At 39.5% G+C, this 17,567-nt stretch overlaps 2 protein-coding genes across 2 annotated transcripts in view; both read left to right on the top strand.

Moving 5' to 3' along the window:
• Positions 1 to 17,567, top strand: part of LOC311003129 (uncharacterized protein) — a gene marked incomplete at its 3' end in the record, with an annotated part of 151,899 nt that overhangs the window by 47,420 nt on the left and 86,912 nt on the right. The window lies entirely within an intron of this gene.
• Positions 1,840 to 17,153, top strand: fads6 (fatty acid desaturase 6). Its single transcript, XM_083994418.1, has 6 exons — positions 1,840 to 2,344; positions 6,745 to 6,911; positions 8,204 to 8,384; positions 9,320 to 9,507; positions 12,959 to 13,138; positions 15,739 to 17,153. The coding sequence occupies exons 1-6, from the start codon at positions 1,852 to 1,854 to the stop codon at positions 15,886 to 15,888; spliced, it is 1,359 nt and encodes a 452-aa protein (XP_083850544.1). The 5' UTR covers positions 1,840 to 1,851; the 3' UTR covers positions 15,889 to 17,153.

The following is a 17,567-nucleotide window of genomic DNA, read 5'->3' as shown; positions in this document are numbered from 1 at the left end:
GTAACTAAATACCTTCTCATGAGTAGTACATTTCTGAGGCACTGCTTTTACTTCCTCCACTACAGATTGCTCTCTTTATTCTAACACAGTTGTTTGATAACTTTATCTATTTTGCAGATTCAGATGAGTAACTAACTAATTATCGTATGTATTATTTAAAACTTTATTGATCTCAGAGGACATTTGCATTGATGCAAGTCATTACAATCTGCTCCAACTTCACACATGACTGAATCACTAATTATTATCTGGAAATACTGATCTACTACTACTCGCTGGTAATTATGTTTGTTTTTTTTAATTCTTTTGAGCTTTTACTAAAGTAAAACATCATCTTCTTCCTCCTCTGTCCAACTTTGAATCGAAAAGTACAAAAATATTCATGTTATTATAAAATAAAACAAAGAAAAGTATCAAATCTGATTTATTTAAAGCTGATAACACTTTTTTGGTTATTTTACAACAGAATAAATTGAATTCTGAGAGTTGCTGCAGCTCTTTTATGCCTTTAATGTGCGTCCTCTGGACAAAAAGGGTTCATGCTGACGGACGATTAAGTGTGTGTGTGTGTGTGTGTGTGTGTGGGAGGATGTAAGCCGAGCTGTCAGACCGCCTGCTGTTCGTATGTTCCCCCTCTCGTTTGGAGGAAAAAATAAATACACACACATTAGCAGCAGCAGCAGCAGCCACAGCGGGAGTGTATCTTTTAAAGAGCACTCTGCAGTCGGCGTGGCCTCCAGCCCAGAGACACTGGCCTCTGTCCAGAGAGGGGGGGGGGGGGGGGGGGGCTGCACTGACACCAGATATATACGCACAACTCACATTTCCTCTCACCTGCACTGACACATGAACACACCACACACACCCTGTGTATATCAGAACACATTCCTGCTTCTCCAGCATCTCCTCCTCCTCCACAAAAATTCTAAATCTTACCAAGAATATTTGTCTTATTTCTAGTCAAAATAATTCTAATTATACTTAAAATAAGACTCATCACATTTAAAAAGTAGCTTGTTTTTAGACACTTTCTAATTTTTTCAAGCAAATTTTCACTTTAAATAAGTAGAAAAATCTGACAGTGGAGCAAGTTTTTCTTTCTTATTACAAGCACAAAAAACTTGCTTTCACTGGCAGATTTTTCTACTTATTTCAATTGAAAATTAGTTTGAAACAAGTGAAAATGATCTAAAAACAAGTGAATTTTTAGGTGATGAGTCTTATTTTAAGTGGAATGAGATTAGTTTAGACTAGAAATGAGACATTTTGACAAGAAATAAGACAAACATTCTTGCAAATATTTGGAGTTTTTGCAGTGTGAACCTTCCCCCAGTGAAGAAACAACTGAACAGTCGCTGTTAATCCACTTCTCTCAGGCCCCTCAACCCCAACCCCACTCTCTTTCTCCCTCTCCTTTCCCAGGACGTTTGCCAAGGTTACAGAGATGGGAGGGAGGGGGGGAGAGGAGCTGACACAAAGAAGCACAAGAGAGGGAGGGAGGGAGGGGGGGTGAACGACATGCACAATGTATGAGACACCAGAGAGGAGACAGAGGGAGAGAGAGAGGGAGAGAGGGAAGGAAGGAAGGCGAGTCCGAGCTGAGCAGCTGCACGTTTGTTTGGATCCATAACATGACATGGCAGCAGCTTTACATGTCGGTGCCACACGGGACAGAGAACTGAATTCCTCTGCTGCATCGGTCAGGAGTCAGCTGACGGAGGGGGGGAAAGAAGAGAGGAAGAGGAAGAGAGATGAGGAAGAGGAGGAGGAGGAGGAGGAGGAGGAGGAGGAGGTTCCACCAGGCTCTTGAAGTAGCCTATATAGCAGGAAGGGGGCCGGGCTTCTCTGACAATGCTTCAAGCCAATAAGGACTTTCGCAATGCTAACTTTGACCTGTGGACTGTGTGTGCAGCGCTCAGCAGCCGGCAGCCTGCAGGACGGACGACACACACACACACACACACGCACACACACACACACACACGCACACACACACACACTCACGTGCATATAACGCATGGTGACTTTTACTCTCCTCTGAGTAGTGCAGCCGACATGCAGGACGTACCGGAGGAGTGGAGGGAAGGAGTCGGGGGTGAGGAAGAGACGTCGGTGAAGAGGAGAGCAGCAGCAGGAGGAGGAGAAGGAGGAGGAGGAGGAGGAGAGGAGGACATGAAGAGGAAGAAGAAGGAAGAAGAAGCAGGTGGAGAAGAGGTGGAGAGAGAGTCGCTGATGATGGAGCTGACGAGGATGGTGCAGAAGATGGTGAAGGAGAGCAGCTGGTGGGAGAGGAGGGGGATCGACTGCAGCATCCTGGCAGCGGCGTTCCTCTGTCTGCCTCCAGGTAAGAGTCCCGGAAAACTTCACACATGCAGCTGCTGCATGGGACATGGGGGAGAGGGGGTGTCCTCTGTCCTCTGTCCTCTGTCCTCTGTCCTCTGTCCTCTGTCCTGCTGCTGCAGCGTTATTATTACCCATAAACACACAAGTTTTATCTGAATATACACAGGAGAACACACACACAACTATTGATTCGTTAAGTCTATGAACTGTCAGGAAGCAGCTCAAGGTGACATTGTTACTCATCCGTTAATGATTGTTTTGCATTATTGAATTATCAGGTTATTAAGTGATTTAAGAAACTCCAACAAAAGAGGAAGAAGAGACAAAGAAATATGTAAAATTTTACATTTGGAATAATAATAATAAAAAAGGAATCTGTAAATTACAGCTTCTGATCACTTCTCTGCAGCTCGTTCTCACCCTCATCTAGTTGTATGTATCCCAGTGGTGTAGTCTATGAGAGACTCATGTATACTCAGTATAGCTACCCACTGAAAATGCATTAATATTTCAGTAGGCTATACCCACTGACTACAACAAAGCTTTCTAACTATAGTCTATGTCAGTTTTTCTTAAACCTTTTTTACATCAACAAATTAGACCATGGAGCCCCTGTTGGACAAAATTTTGAAGCAAATACCGGAAATACACAAATATTTGTTCTGAGACTGAAGAACATTACTTTTTTAGTCAATGTAAGTTAATTTTGGGGGCAATGGTGCAAATTTTTGGAAATATTGTAGAGCGATTTCTGGAAAAAATTGGTACAATTTCTCCTAAACGTTTTTTCTAGAAAATAGTGGTAAACAATTTTCAGGAAAAAAAATAAGTTTTAAAACAATTCTAGAAAAAACTGATAAGATCTAAAAATAAATAAAAAGTGAAAACATTTTCTAGAAAAAATTGGTAAAATTTCTCAAAAAAAAAAAAAGTTTTTAAAATTCAAGAAATTGTGGTAAACTTTTTATATGGCGCAATTTTTTTGGAAATATTGTAGAGCAATTTCTGGAAAAAAAAAAGTGGTACAATTTCTCCTAAAACGTTAAAACATTTCTAGAAAATAGTGGTTAACAATTTTTAGGAAAAAAAAAAAAAAAAAAAAATTCTAGAAAAAAAATGAAAATATCTAAAAAAAAAAAAGTTTTAAATTTCCTAGAAAAAAATTGTAAAATTTCTCAAAAAAAAAAAAGTTTTTAAAAAATTCTAGAAATTGTGGTAAATTTTCTATATTTTCTCACAAAGAAAAAAGATTCCAGAAAAGGCCGGGGACCAAAAGCTAAACTAACTAAAAAGCAGTACACCACTGCAACTAATAAGACCACACCACTGACGTATCCCATGATTCCCGGGGTATCTGGGTCAGTGGTGGTGGCGGTCAACCACTGACCTCGATTAGGCCCCGGCCGGTGTCCATTGTGCCTCGTGTCACCCGATCACCGGGAGCGACAACTTCAGCAGCAGCAGCAGCAGCAGCAGCAGCAGCAGCAGCATGGACACCTGCCTGCAGCTTGATTCCTCACCCAGACTTGTTGATGTGTGTTGATGTAGCAGCTGCAGCTTTTTACTAATTGGCTCCGCAAATTCTTTCTTTTTACTCCTGGTGCAGAAACGCTGACTCCTGCGGTTGAATTTATTTGCAGAGAGACACCGAGGTCCTGGTGGCGTGTGTCTGTTATTTTTTATCACTGAGCTTCTGGACTTAACGCCTTCAAATAGGCTGCTTATAGAAACAGGAGTCGGGAGGTGGTGGAGCAGAGTTTTATTGCGTTAGGAGGAGAAACATGTCACCTAAAACCTGCTGTGGAGGCCAGCGAAGCTTCACTGGGTTATTCGAGTTAAATAAAGCCTCAGAGATGCTGCACATCATGAATTATTTAATGCGATCGCTCTCTGAGGTCATTTTTATCGCCAAGCTGCTTGTATAAATATTTGCCTGAACGATCAGATGGTAAAAGTTCATTGCAGGATAAAGTGATAAAGAAAATCCAAAGAATTCAGTTTGATCCTCTGGAAAACAACAAACACATGTAAATAAAAACGGTCTGCAGTGATGTCATCGTGCAGGAACACCCCCCACATCCACCGACGGACGGATAAAGTTTCTGTCCTCCACCTGCTGCTCACAGATAAGAGACTCAGCTCTGTTTGCTCTTAGTCACACAGCTCTGACACAACCTGTTGGTTAAACACTTTGCTCCACATTTGGTCATGTTTCTCATGGATGAAGAAGACGTGAACCGGCCGACCGGGCACAGGGCCAAGGGCCAAAGGGCCGGAGAGGTCAAAGGTCGTGTGGACCAGAGCCTCTGGAGGAAAAGACTGTGACTGTGTTTGTTATTAAAAGTCAAAGGGCTGCAGTTAGAAAACACAAATACACACACAAAACAACCAAGAGGAGACATGAAACACTGCAAAAACACACAAAGAGATTAAAAAACAACAACAACTACTATAGCCAATTATGAAATGCAAAGAGCCAAAAACTGACCACAATGTGCCGCAAAACAAATTCACACAAGATAAAACACAAAACCATCAAAAATAAACTACAGAGAAAAGAGAGAAAAACGACCAAACAGGCACAAAATGACAACAAAACACTGTTTACCTGTCTTTACCACAAGTATGTATGACACTATCACCATGACAGCATTTAATGTGTAGAAACTCAGCTATGCATTGTTTGCATGTTAACGCATACATTTGCATGTTGACAATAACTTAAATGTACAACTGATGATTACTTTTGGTTGCAGCGTTCCACTTTTCATGTTGCGCTGCAGTCAAGTCTTCAGGCCAAACCTTTATTTTATTTTATTTGTTCTGAGAACAGTTTAGTTGTTTCCATGTGTCCTCAATGCAATTTAGTTTTTTTGCTGTAGCCGTATGTACATTAAAGGAACAGTTCACCAAAAAATGAAATTCAGTCATTATTGACTCACCCTCATGCTGATGAATACTTTTATTCCTCAAAGTGCATCTGGAGACCCGGGAGGCCGGTTTGTAGTCCAACCAAAACTTTATATGAGAGTCAATAGGGCCCGACACAAAAACGTCCATAAAACTACACAAAAAACTTGTAATATTCCTCCACACTGCTCGTCCACTGCAATCCAAGTGTCCTGAAGGGAGATAGACCAGAGTTTACAGTCCTGTATTGAATTGTCTGGGGCGCATGAACGCCAGAGCGCAATACAGGACTGTTTAGGCTGTAAAAATGTCTTAAATGACTTAGTTTCCAGTAAACTCTGGACTATCTCCCTTCAGGACACTTGGATTGCAGTGGACGAGCAGTGTGGAGGAAAATTAAATGGTTTTTGTGTAGTTTTATGGACCTGTTTGTGTCAGGCCCTATTCTCATATATAAAGTTTTGGTTGGACTACGTTGAACCGGCCTCCCGGGTCTCCAGATGCACTTTGAGGAATAAAAAACTACTTCGGAGTATTCATCAGCATGAGGGTGAGTCACTAATGACTGAATTTCTTTTTTTTTTTTTTGGTGAACTATTCCATTAAATCTTAAACCGTAAGACAGAGAAGAGAAGATATTTACACATCAACTCACATTCAGAAATGTATTAGACATTTAAAAGAGGAACAGAAAACAAATATGTACGAATAGCCTACATGGAGAAAAGAATGAAGAACAGAATGATGTCTTCTTTTCTCTCTCAACTGGGCTGAACTTTTTTTCTTGCATGGTGTCCGACAACTATTGTGTGAAATTCTGCACTTGAGGGTCTCGTGAAGTATGAAAAGTCCTGTTCAGAACTAACTTTGTTCTTGTTCTGGCCACCCTTTAGTTTAGTTTAAGTTTATTTCGGACATGTTAAAAGAAGTAAAACATAATACAGAAATGGACAGACATAACATATAAAAACTTTGCAAAGACAACATATGAACAAAAATAAATAAATAAATAAAATAAAATAATTGAAAATAAAGGTAATTTGATTTTTTTGTTTTGTTTTGTTTGTTTGTTTTTTTCATATCCGAAAAGGAGTGGGAAGAAGTAAAACTTATTTACTCCCACCCCTTATTCATAGATTATCTATCAAGTTATCTAGTCATTATTACTTGAAATTATCTATCAAGTTTTCTAGTCATTATAATCTATACAGTAAATTAATTTATGAGTTATTTAACTGGATTTATTCTAATATATTATTATATTTATATACATAAAGATTTATTCTAACATATGATTACTAATCTTTATCTCTCTATATAGTCATATACATATAAAAACATATACAAACACATTCATACATACAAAGACAAAACGAACAAACTTCTCTGTTTCTCTGGAGTATGCACAGGCCTTAGATATGTGTCTTTGTGGTGATAATTGCTAAGGTCGAGTCATCATTAACCGATGGTCACTGTCTCCGTGTGTCGCAGCCTTCCTGCTGCTGTCCTCCTCTCAGCTCCTGTGGTTCTCGGCCGGCGTGCTGCTGATGGGTGTCGCTCACGGCGTCATCACCATCAAAGGGACGCATCTGGCCAGCCACGGGGCGCTGAGCGAGTCCCAGGCCTGGGCCAAGGTCTGGGCCGTGTTCTTCATCGAGGTGAGACGTCCAGAAATAAAACAGAGGGCTGTTATTGATTGTTTTTATTTCGTATGAATGACAGTATACATACGAAAAGGATAGGTAAGAAGCCAACTAAGGCTTATGAGGAACCTACTGCCCCCTTGCAACTGTTACATTTACAATCAATCATGGTGTAGAGACAATATCACTAAGCTACTTGCATATAATACAGAGACAAATTTGAAACACGATTAAAGCAGAAGTAAGCGGAATATTTGTGTTAATATAAGTCTTAAATAGTTATATCTTCCGACAGCAATCACTTACATAGAGTGTTTGGTCTGAAACACGGGTCTGTCAGTCACTCTGCTCTGCTCTGAGCCGAGGAGAAAACATTTATCGTATCCTACAATTTTTATCCAATGAGGAGAGAGAACGGCATGAAGGGCTGTGTGTGCAGCCAAGGGATGCGCGTGAATGTGGTGACGTAGGGACGAGGACCAATAGATCCATGACGAGGGCGGGGGCTGCTAACTCCATCGGCTGACAAGAAGTTATGGTGCGTTCAAGGAAACTCGTAACTCGTGTTTTTCCGACCTGTGAAGTCGTACCAGTTCGATCTGGTGCAAGTTCACGGGTCAGAAGTTACGAGTGGCCGTTATAGTGACTTTCACAGGTAAAACAGGTCGGAAAAACACGAGTGGGTTGCCTGGAACGCTACAAAGTCGTAAGTTGTGACATGAAGCTGTAATTTACGGTTTCAAAAGCCTGCCTGGAACGCAGCATTAGCCAAAACGACCGGATCGCTTACTTCTGCTTTAAGTAAGCAAATCAGACGGTGAAAATGGGATGCTCTTGCAGAATTCACACATCATTTACTGTATACCTCACAATTTATGAGAAATAAATGACGAATAGGTTACTATAACTTATTAAAGTATTTTCATACACACACACACACACACACACTGATAAAGACCTCGGAAAAAACAATATTTGCAGGAGTGAAGGCTCATCCTGCAGATCAGGATATTACATGTGTGTGTAATAACTGTTCAATCAGTTCAGTGAACTGATTAACCTGTGAGTTGGGATGTGGATAGCCTATTTACTGGAAAAAAGAAACTGCCATGACCTTCACTGCTCTTTGCCTTCAGCCTGTTATGAGCTGCTTTCAAAGCAAATGGAACAAAACCATCAAACTGGGATGAAGTGGGTCGATACCAGTATTGAGTTTCTTGCGTTTGCATTTTTTTTTCCCATTGATTTTTTTGTTTTATGCATCACCGATGGTTTCATCTCTCTCTCTGCATGTCCATCGCTCTCAGATCTGCGGCTCGTTCTCGGCGAGGGCCGGCGTGCAGGGCCACATCAAGATGCATCACGCTCACACCAACGTCATCGGACTGGGAGACTCCAGCGTGTGGAAGGCGCCGTTCCTGCCGCGCTCCGTCTACCTGTTCCTGGCTCCTCTCTCCGTACCCGTCATCACTCCTCTGGTGGCGCTGGGTAAGAGATCCACACACAGACGGTTCACGTGTTTACTCTCGTATAGCTACACTGCAAAAACTCAAAATCTTTCCAAGAATATTTGTCTTATTTCTTGTCAAAGTGTCTCAATTTTAGTCAAAACTGATCCCTTTCCACTTAAATTAAGACTCATCGCCTAAAAATGAACTTGTTTTTAGATCATTTTCACTTGTTTCAAACTAATTTTCAATTGAAATAAGTAGAATTTTTTTTGTGCTTGTAATAACAAAGAAAAAAGTAAAAAGTGTCTAAAAACAAGCTACTTTTTAAATGTGATGAGTCTTATTTTAAGTATAATTAGATTTATTTTGACTAGAAATTACATTTTGACTAGAAATAAGACAAATACACTGCAAAAACTCAACATCTTTCCAAGAATATTTGTCTTATTTCTTGTCAAAATGTCTCATCTCTAGTCAAAACGAATCTCTTTCCACTTAAAATAAGACTCATCACTTAAAAATTAACTTGTTTTTAGATCATTTTCACTTGTTTCAAACTAATTTTCACTTGAAATAAGTAGAAAAATCTGCCAGTGAAAGCAAGTTTTTTGTGCTTGTTAATAAGAAAGAAAAACTTGCACCAGTGTCAGATTTTTCTACTTATTTAAAGTAGAAAATTTGCTTGAGAAAAGTAAAAAAAAAGTAAAAAAAAAAAAAAAAAAGTGTCTAAAAACAAGCTACTTTTTAATGTGATGAGTCTTATTTTAAGTAGAATTAGATTTATTTTGACTAGAAATGACATTTTGACTAGAAATAAGACAAATATTCTTGGTAAGACTTTGAATTTTTGCAGTGTATTCCTCCAGCTCATGTGACTCTTCTTCCTGCTGCGTTACCTCGTCACTCAGGTGTCACTTCGTCCTCGCGGCCCTGTGTGATGGTTGGGTTTCTTTGCCTCTCATGTTTTCACAGCTCACCTCCGAGGACACTCTCTGGCCCTGGTGGCCCGGACCGTCCTGATGGTGGCTCTGGGTCTGTACTCTCAGTACTGGCTGCTGATCCACGTGTCGGGCTTCACGTCGCCCCTCGGCGCGCTGCTCTGCATGCTGGTCTGCAGAGCCATGTTCTCCGTGCCGTACATCCACGTCAACATATTCCAGGTAAAGGAAAAACCTGCTGCAGGTGTTGCTGCACTCGGCACATGGTCCTTAAAACAAGTTCAGATTGAACCACCTACACTGACTTATACACTGCAAAAATTCAAAATCTTACCAAGAATATTTGTCTTATTTCTAGTCAAAAGGTCATTTCTAGTCAAAATAAATCTAATTATACTTAAAATAAGACTCGTCACATTAAAAAGTAGCTTGTTTTTAGACACTTTTTACTTTTTTCAAGCATATTTTCCACTTTAAATAAACAGAAATATCTGACAGTGGAGCAAGTTTTTCTTTCTTATTACAAGCACAAAAAACTTGCTTTCACTGGCAGATTTTTCTACTTATTTCAAGTGAAAATTAGTTTGAAACAAGTGAAAACTGTCTAAAAACAAGTAAATTTTTAGGTGATGATTCTTATTTTAAGTGGAAAGAGATTAGTTTTGACTAAAATTGAGACATTTTGACAAGAAATAAGACAAATATTCTTGGAAAGATTTTGAGTTTTTGCAGTGTACACCAGTGTCCCAGAAAGCATTTCACCCCAAACTAGCAGTGACTGGCATGAATCTTAAAGGGATAGATCAACATTTAGTCAGATCCCCCTCTCACCATAATCCCTATAGTCATAGCAGTAGGTTTGTTACCTTTAATTATCGGTGCATGTTGTTTTGAGATCGGCGGGGCAGAGACGTGAGCTGCTCAGTGAACACAATGGAGGTGAACGGTACAGGTCAACCTGTCTCTCATCAAACTCATCAAATACACAATCCCACAACTCCACAACGCTCTGGTGGACAAGTTGTGACCTGCACATTCACCACACTATGAGATAATCATGTATAATTATGTAACATTACAACACATGAAGCAAATACTCTGAACTACTTGAGTTTTGAAATCCCTCCGCCCAGCAGCCGTGTCTGGAATGTAGTTCCAGCTGCATTTGCCTCTAAAACAACTCTGTCTCATAACGTTACATGATTATTCTCTATCACTTATGAGCTAACGTAAGCATCAACAGGTGTTATTTAACCACATTTAACAATGACCGTGTTTGTTATCAGCATTGCACTAAAAATTGAGTTGAATGCTAATAATCTCAACATGCATCATTAGGTATAATGTTAGTTTCATTTACTTCCACATTTATTCATTTAGTTACTGTTTTGCTTTTTGCAATAACTACACGAAAATAACAAGATAAAGACAAATAACAATCAGTAGCTACACAATTGTCAGTACACAACTGAAAATAAAGAGAGAATAAGAGAACAAACAAGCGAACAGCAGCAATAACCAAGAATTAAGTGAAAATAGAGTTTACATTTTTGCTATAGTGACTCATTTTGTTTGTATGTGTTGCAGCTTGTGTTTAAATGCTTAAACTTATTTCATTACTTTCAGGGAGGTTGTAGAGAAATATTCAAAGATAGAAGTGTGTTCACCTCTCAGAGATTCACTGTGTCCCCTGCCCCAGTTAGAAAACGACCCATAGAGAAACTTGGACTTGAATGCATCATTGTGTTTCTCATGGATCGGACCGGCCGCTGCGCTAAAGGGATAAAAAGGAACAATTCATGCATGATTTTCCCACATGGAGCCTGAGTCCTGCAGGCAGCTCATTGTGCATTGTTCTGATCAAAGTGTGCGGAGCTGGATTAGGAATCACAGGTTCTTGATGTGAAGTGGAGGAGGAGGAGGAGGAGGAAGAGGAGGAGGAGGAGGAGGAGGTGAAAGGGTGAAACTGAGAAGCTGTCCTGTCCTCTCCGCTGTGCTCTGCTGTTGTTGGCCGTCGTCCTATCTCTGTTCCTCCTGAACTTAATGATCCTCTGTCCTCTGCTTTCTAACCTTTGCTTCAGTGTCTTGTTAGGAAACAGTGTTTGCTGAGCTGAGCTGAGCTCGTTTATGAACCAGGCCAAACAAACAAACAAATAGTGAAATTGAAGTTCAGTGAAGTGAAATCCTGTTTGATTTGACCTGCTTATTGATTTACTGCACCTGGGGAAATAAAAACAACCCATGATCCTGGTGTGGAAAAGTAAACACAGGTCACTTCAGTCATATAGACCGGATAGACTCTTCATTGTCATTGTGTAAAAACAACAAACTTTGGGTGGTCTACAAACAGGTTCCTCAAACATAAAAAGAACACACATACACACACATACAAAAGCAACAAAAAAGTATATAAATAATACAAAATAAATTATGCAAGGTTAAAGGTATATATGTAGGAATTCCCCCCATCTAGCGGTGCGGTTGCATATCAGAACGTATTCTTGATGTTGCATTCACGTGAAATCGGGCAGAAGTCAGACAGACAACAGACGCTGCATGTAACAGGATAAACACGTAAAAAAATGCCGATGCAACATGGCCGCCTCGGTTCGGTGCGTCGCCCACTTATGTATTTGTAACGACTTGTAACAACTCATTCTAAGGTACGAGAAAGCTTTCATTTGTATGCGGGTATGATTAGACTTTCGAGTAAAGCAATATTTGATTTTTGCTAATAAAAAGCCAAATAACACACTGGGGCTTTAAAAACACTGAATAAAAAATGTGCGAGTAGGTATTTCATTAAAGGTATATTGTGTAAGAATTACTCCCATCTAGTGGTGCGGTTGTAGATCGTAAGCAACTTTTCATGCTGCATTCACGTGAAATCGGTTAGATGGCAGACGGACAACAGCCGCTGCAGGTAACGACTTAAACAAGCCTCTATGCAAACAAGTGGCCGGTCAGCACGAGGCAAAACAATACACATGACTATATGTTGTCATGGCGTTGTGGTATTGTTTTACCGGCTTTCTCTGGACTTCTGTGACTAAAATGACATCTGGTTTGTTAGCGACGGCCGTCTGCCCGACTGCAGGTGAATGCAGCATCAGTGTAACGCTCCATTCCTCCTCACTGCGTTACCATGGTTTCCTACCGTCACGCTGCCACTGAACGTAAAAACATGGCGACACCACATGGCAGCAGCACCGAGCTTACCCGCTCCATGGAGATATGAATGATATGAACGGCTCATTCAGAGCTGAAAGGAACACTTCACTTTGTTGATGGGGGGGATTACTGAGTAATGACAAACAGACTTTTGAATGAAATAATCGATTTTCATGAATAGATAACAGGAGAACTTACACAATGTACCTTTAAGAAAAGAAATATAAAATGATTATTTAGTGCATTGAGAGTGTAAATGGCTGTGGGAAAGAAGCTGTTAATGAGTCTGGAGGTTTGTGCTGTTATGGACCTGACGGCAGAAGGTCAACAGGTCGTGCGCTGGGTGTGTGGTCCTTGATAATAAGAGTCTTATGAGTGACTAACCTCTGATTTTAATCTGATTTTTAAAGGCTGAAATAGAGATTTAACACGTCTTTTCATAGAAGTCCACTGTGTAATTTATTTAACCCTTTTTCCGTGCCTTTTTCCGTGTCCTCTGCAGCACATCGGCCTGCCCATGTTCTCCCCGACCGGCCGGCCCAAGAGGATCTACCAGATGACCCACGGGGTCCTGAACCTGCCCCGTAACCCGGTGCTGGACTGGATCTTTGGACACTCGCTTATCAACTGCCACGTGGAGCATCACCTCTTCCCCTTCCTGTCTGATAACATGTGTCTGAAGGTAGGACAAACAAACAAACAGGATGTGTGTTATCAGCTTCCAGCTCCTTTTATGACACACGGATTCTTGAATTGAGACGTTACGAGAGAAACTCACATGTTGCAAACGTTGCTATAATTGATTAATTATTGATTTAATATAGATAAAATTCCCTTAAAGGGATAGTTCAACATTTTGGCAAATTGGCCCATTGCCATAATAGTCATAGCAGTAGGTTCGTTACCTTTAATTGTCGGTGCAAGCTATTTTTAGAGCGGCGGAGCAGAGCCATGAGCTGTTCAGAGCTACGCTACGGAGGTTAAAGGAATTTCTTGGTTTCCCTCATCAAACTCATCAAATACACAATCCAACAACTCCACAACGCTCTGGTGGACAAGTTGTGACCTGCACATTCACCACGCTATGACACAACGTTACCAGACAGAGTTGCTTTAGAGGGAAATACAGAGACTGCTTGATGAAAAACTGTCCCTGAAGGCAACGTGCATCAGCGGTTTTGCATGAATTTCCCTCTAAAACAACTCTGTCTGGTAACGTTGTGTTATTATCTCATAGCGTGGTGAATGTGCAGGTCACAACTTGTCCACCAGAGCGTTGTGGAGTTGTTGGATTGTGTATTTGATGAGTTTGATGAGGGAAACCAAGAAATCCCATGAGCCTCCGTAGCGTAGCTCTGAGCAGCTCACGGCTCTGCTCCACCGTTCTAAAAATAGCTTGCATCGACAATTAAAGGTAACGAACCTACTGCTATATGACTATAGGGATTATGGGAATGGGCCAATTTGCCAAAATGTTGAACTATCCCTTTAAGATGATATAATAAGTGACTTAGAAACAGTAATTATCTGTTTTTTTTGGTTATTCTGAGTAAAAATGTTGTACTGATTGATGTATCTGTATCTAACATGTTTGTTTTTACAGTGTTGTTGTGATGATAATACTCTTACAGACATTTATTTATTTTATTTTATTTTTCATTATCATTATTAAGTGATCACTGCAGGTATTGATTATTTTGTTCCAGTTGTTGGGACATTTAGTTTTAAGTCTAAACTGGTTCTCTAACTATTTCTATTGAAATCACGCCCTCTTCTGGCAGCCTGAGAGAAATGTCTCCCTGTGAAGATCAGTTCATCCTGCAGAAGTAGAGACAACGAAATCAGGAAGTTCATGTGTTTTATGTTAATGAGTTACAACAAAACCTCGGTGAGCTGGAGAAACATCCAGTCGCTCTGTTTCTGTTCAATGATTAACTTCAGTTCCTCTGCACGTTTTGTTTTCCACTGAGAGGAACTGTTGTGAGGTTTGGAAACAACACGTTTATGACAGAAACAGATGGTGCAGATGTTTTAAAGTGCATTATGGGAATTGTAGGAATGATTTATAAATAATCTGAACTAAACTTTTTACAGTCATATAGTGGAGAGGTTCAAGTCTGCCTTAAAGACTTATCATTTTTCCCTGGTCTTCCGATCATGATTGAACCTTTAGCTTAGCTGTGTTTAAATAATCTTGAACTGATGTGTTTTCGCCACAGTTATGTATATGAGTATATTTCTGTATGTGTGTTGATATGCGTGTGTGTATTGTTATGTAATTTTTCTTTTTTTACTTCTGCGCTGTAAAGCACTTTAGCTGATCGTGACAGGTCTTTTAAACGTGCTAGATAAATAAAAGTGAACTTGAACTTGAACTTGAACAATAACATTTAAAGGGATAGTTCAACATTTTGGCAAATTGGCCCATTGCCATAATCCCTATAGTCATATCAGTAGGTTTGTTACCTTTATTTGTCGGTGCAAGCTATTTTTAGAACGGCGGAGCAGAGCCGCGAGCTGCTCAGAGCTACGCTACGGAGGCTCATGGGATTTCTTGGTTTCCCTCATCAAACTCATCAAATACATCCAACAACTCCACAACGCTCTGGTGGACAAGTTGTGACCTGCACATTCACCACGCTATGAGATAATAACACAACGTTACCACACAGAGTTGTTTTAGAGGTAAATACAGAGACTGCTTGATGTAAAACTGTCCCTGAATGCAACGCGCATCAGAGGTTTTGCATGAATTTCCCTCTAAAACAACTCTGTTTCGTAACATTCCATTATTATCTCATAGCGTGGTGAATGTGCAGGTCACAACTTGTCCACGGCAACCTTTTGGAGTTGTTGGATTGTGTATTTGATGAGTTTGATGAGGAAAACCAAGAAATTCCTTTAGCCTCCGTAGCATAGCTCTGAGCAGCTTGCCGCTCCGCTCCTCCATTCTAAAAATACCTTGCACCGACAAATAAAGGTAACGAACCTACTGCTATGACTATAGGGATTATGGCAATGGGCCAATTTGCCAAAATGTTGATCTATCCCTTTAAGAATGCAGGATAAAAACAAAAGAATTGATCAATGATATGAAAGTAAAATATAAAAAATTCTCTCTGTACATTTTCTGCTTTTACTTATTGAAACATTCAGTTTAATATAAAACCATAGAAGTTTTAGATCATTTTAATTTTTTTCTGATGTTTTTTAAACCACAATAATTAACACAACAATGGTTGTTTTTTTTTTACTGTGAACGCTGTGTGTGTGTGTGTGCAGGTGAAGCCGGTGGTGTCCAGGTATCTGACGGAGAAGCAGCTTCCGTACCAGGAGGACAGCTACCTGTCCCGCCTCAGCCTCTTCTTCCACAAGTACCAGGAGCTGATGGTGTTTGCTCCGCCCATCACAGAGCTGGTGGGGGTGCAGTGACCATAAAACACCGACTCTTCAGACTCTAGTGACTCTAAAAGCACAAACGTCGGTGCGTCAGCTGCGTTTTCTGGCGCCGAGCGTCGACCTGCAGGTTTGACCCGAGTCTGACCCGACACCTGAAGATTAAAGTTCTACTAACCAGGACGAAATGAAAACAATGATTGTATTAACTGAACAAGCAGCACAAAGACAAAGTCAATCAATCAAAACACTTGATCAGATTTAATTAGTTAGTTAGTTAGTTAGTTAAACTGACCTGGGGTCTGTCTCACTGTCTCAGCTCTGTCCTGTTCACTCAGACGATCACATGTGAAGAGTGTGAAGAGTTCACTCACTGCAAAAATTCAAAATCTTACCAAGACTATTTGTCTTATTTCTAGCCAAAATGTAATTTCTAGTCAAAACAAATCTAATTATACTTAAAATAAGACTCATCACATTAAAAAGTAGCTTCTTTTTAGACACTTTTTTAAAAACTTTTTTCAAGCAAATTTTCCACTTTAAATAAGTAGAAAAATCTGATAGTGGAGCAAGTTTTTCTTTCTTATTACAAGCACAAAAACTTGCTTTCACTGGCAGATTTTTCTACTTATTTCAATTGAAAATTAGTTTGAAACAAGTGAAAATGATCTAAAAACAAGTTAATTTTTAGGTGATGAGTCTTATTTTAAGTTGAAAGAGATTAGTTTTGACTAAAATTGAGACATTTTGACGAGAAATAAGACAAATATTCTTGGAAAGATTTTGAGTTTTTGCAGTGTGAGCTGCAGAGAGCGACTAAAGAAATTTAAATTATTAAACCAGGTAACACTAAGCACAACGACGACAGCAGATGAAGAGCAGCAACAGGAAAACAAAAAAGAAACAAAACGACTGAACATTTAAAAAAGTCTCATTTGTCAAAGTTAAAATGAAAAAAATAAAAATCATGAATAGATAAATAATATTCAGACATAAAACAGTAATTGATGTCTATTTTCCCATGATGCCACATCCCTGCTCTTCCTCTGAACTGAACTTGCTCAGTTAGACAGGCTCCAGTTCTCCTGGACTTTAATGATGATTTTTGTTTGTGTGTCCTTGTCCACGTCCTCGTCACCAGGACACAGACGAGTCTCTGTGTGTTTTTATTTTATATATATAATAATATATATTATTATTATTATGATCAACATTGTTTTCTCACCTCTATGTCTCATATAATCCAAACATCCACCGACGTCATGTTGATCTCTGATGGACATTAAACATTTACAACTTCAGACCTGATTCAAACTGTTTCACACCAAGAAAACATCCTGTTGCTCTTATTCACACATTTTAGAATAAAAGTTTTCTAACTTAAAAACACTACATACATACAACAATAAACTGTACGAGTAAACAATATAATAAAGTGTTATTTGTATTTTTTCTTTTTTTTTTACCACTAGGGGGCAGAAGAACAGACTAAACAAAAAATGAACAAAGAGAAAAAGTTATTATTTTCACTCATCAACACATCTTAGATATAATTTGAATATAAAACAAAACATCCGTTGTATAGTATTTTCTGTTTTGATTATATTTATTTATTCTATTCATCAGGGACAGAGCATATTAATGAACGTTTATGTAAATATGCCGGATTCTAGCCATAATTTAGGTTGATGTCAAACATAAAATACACAGATTAC

Source organism: Trachurus trachurus, assembly GCF_905171665.1.
Source record: "Trachurus trachurus genome assembly, chromosome: 19".
NCBI classification, from domain to species: Eukaryota; Metazoa; Chordata; class Actinopteri; order Carangiformes; family Carangidae; genus Trachurus; species Trachurus trachurus.
This window is presented reverse-complemented; position numbering and strand designations above follow the sequence as displayed.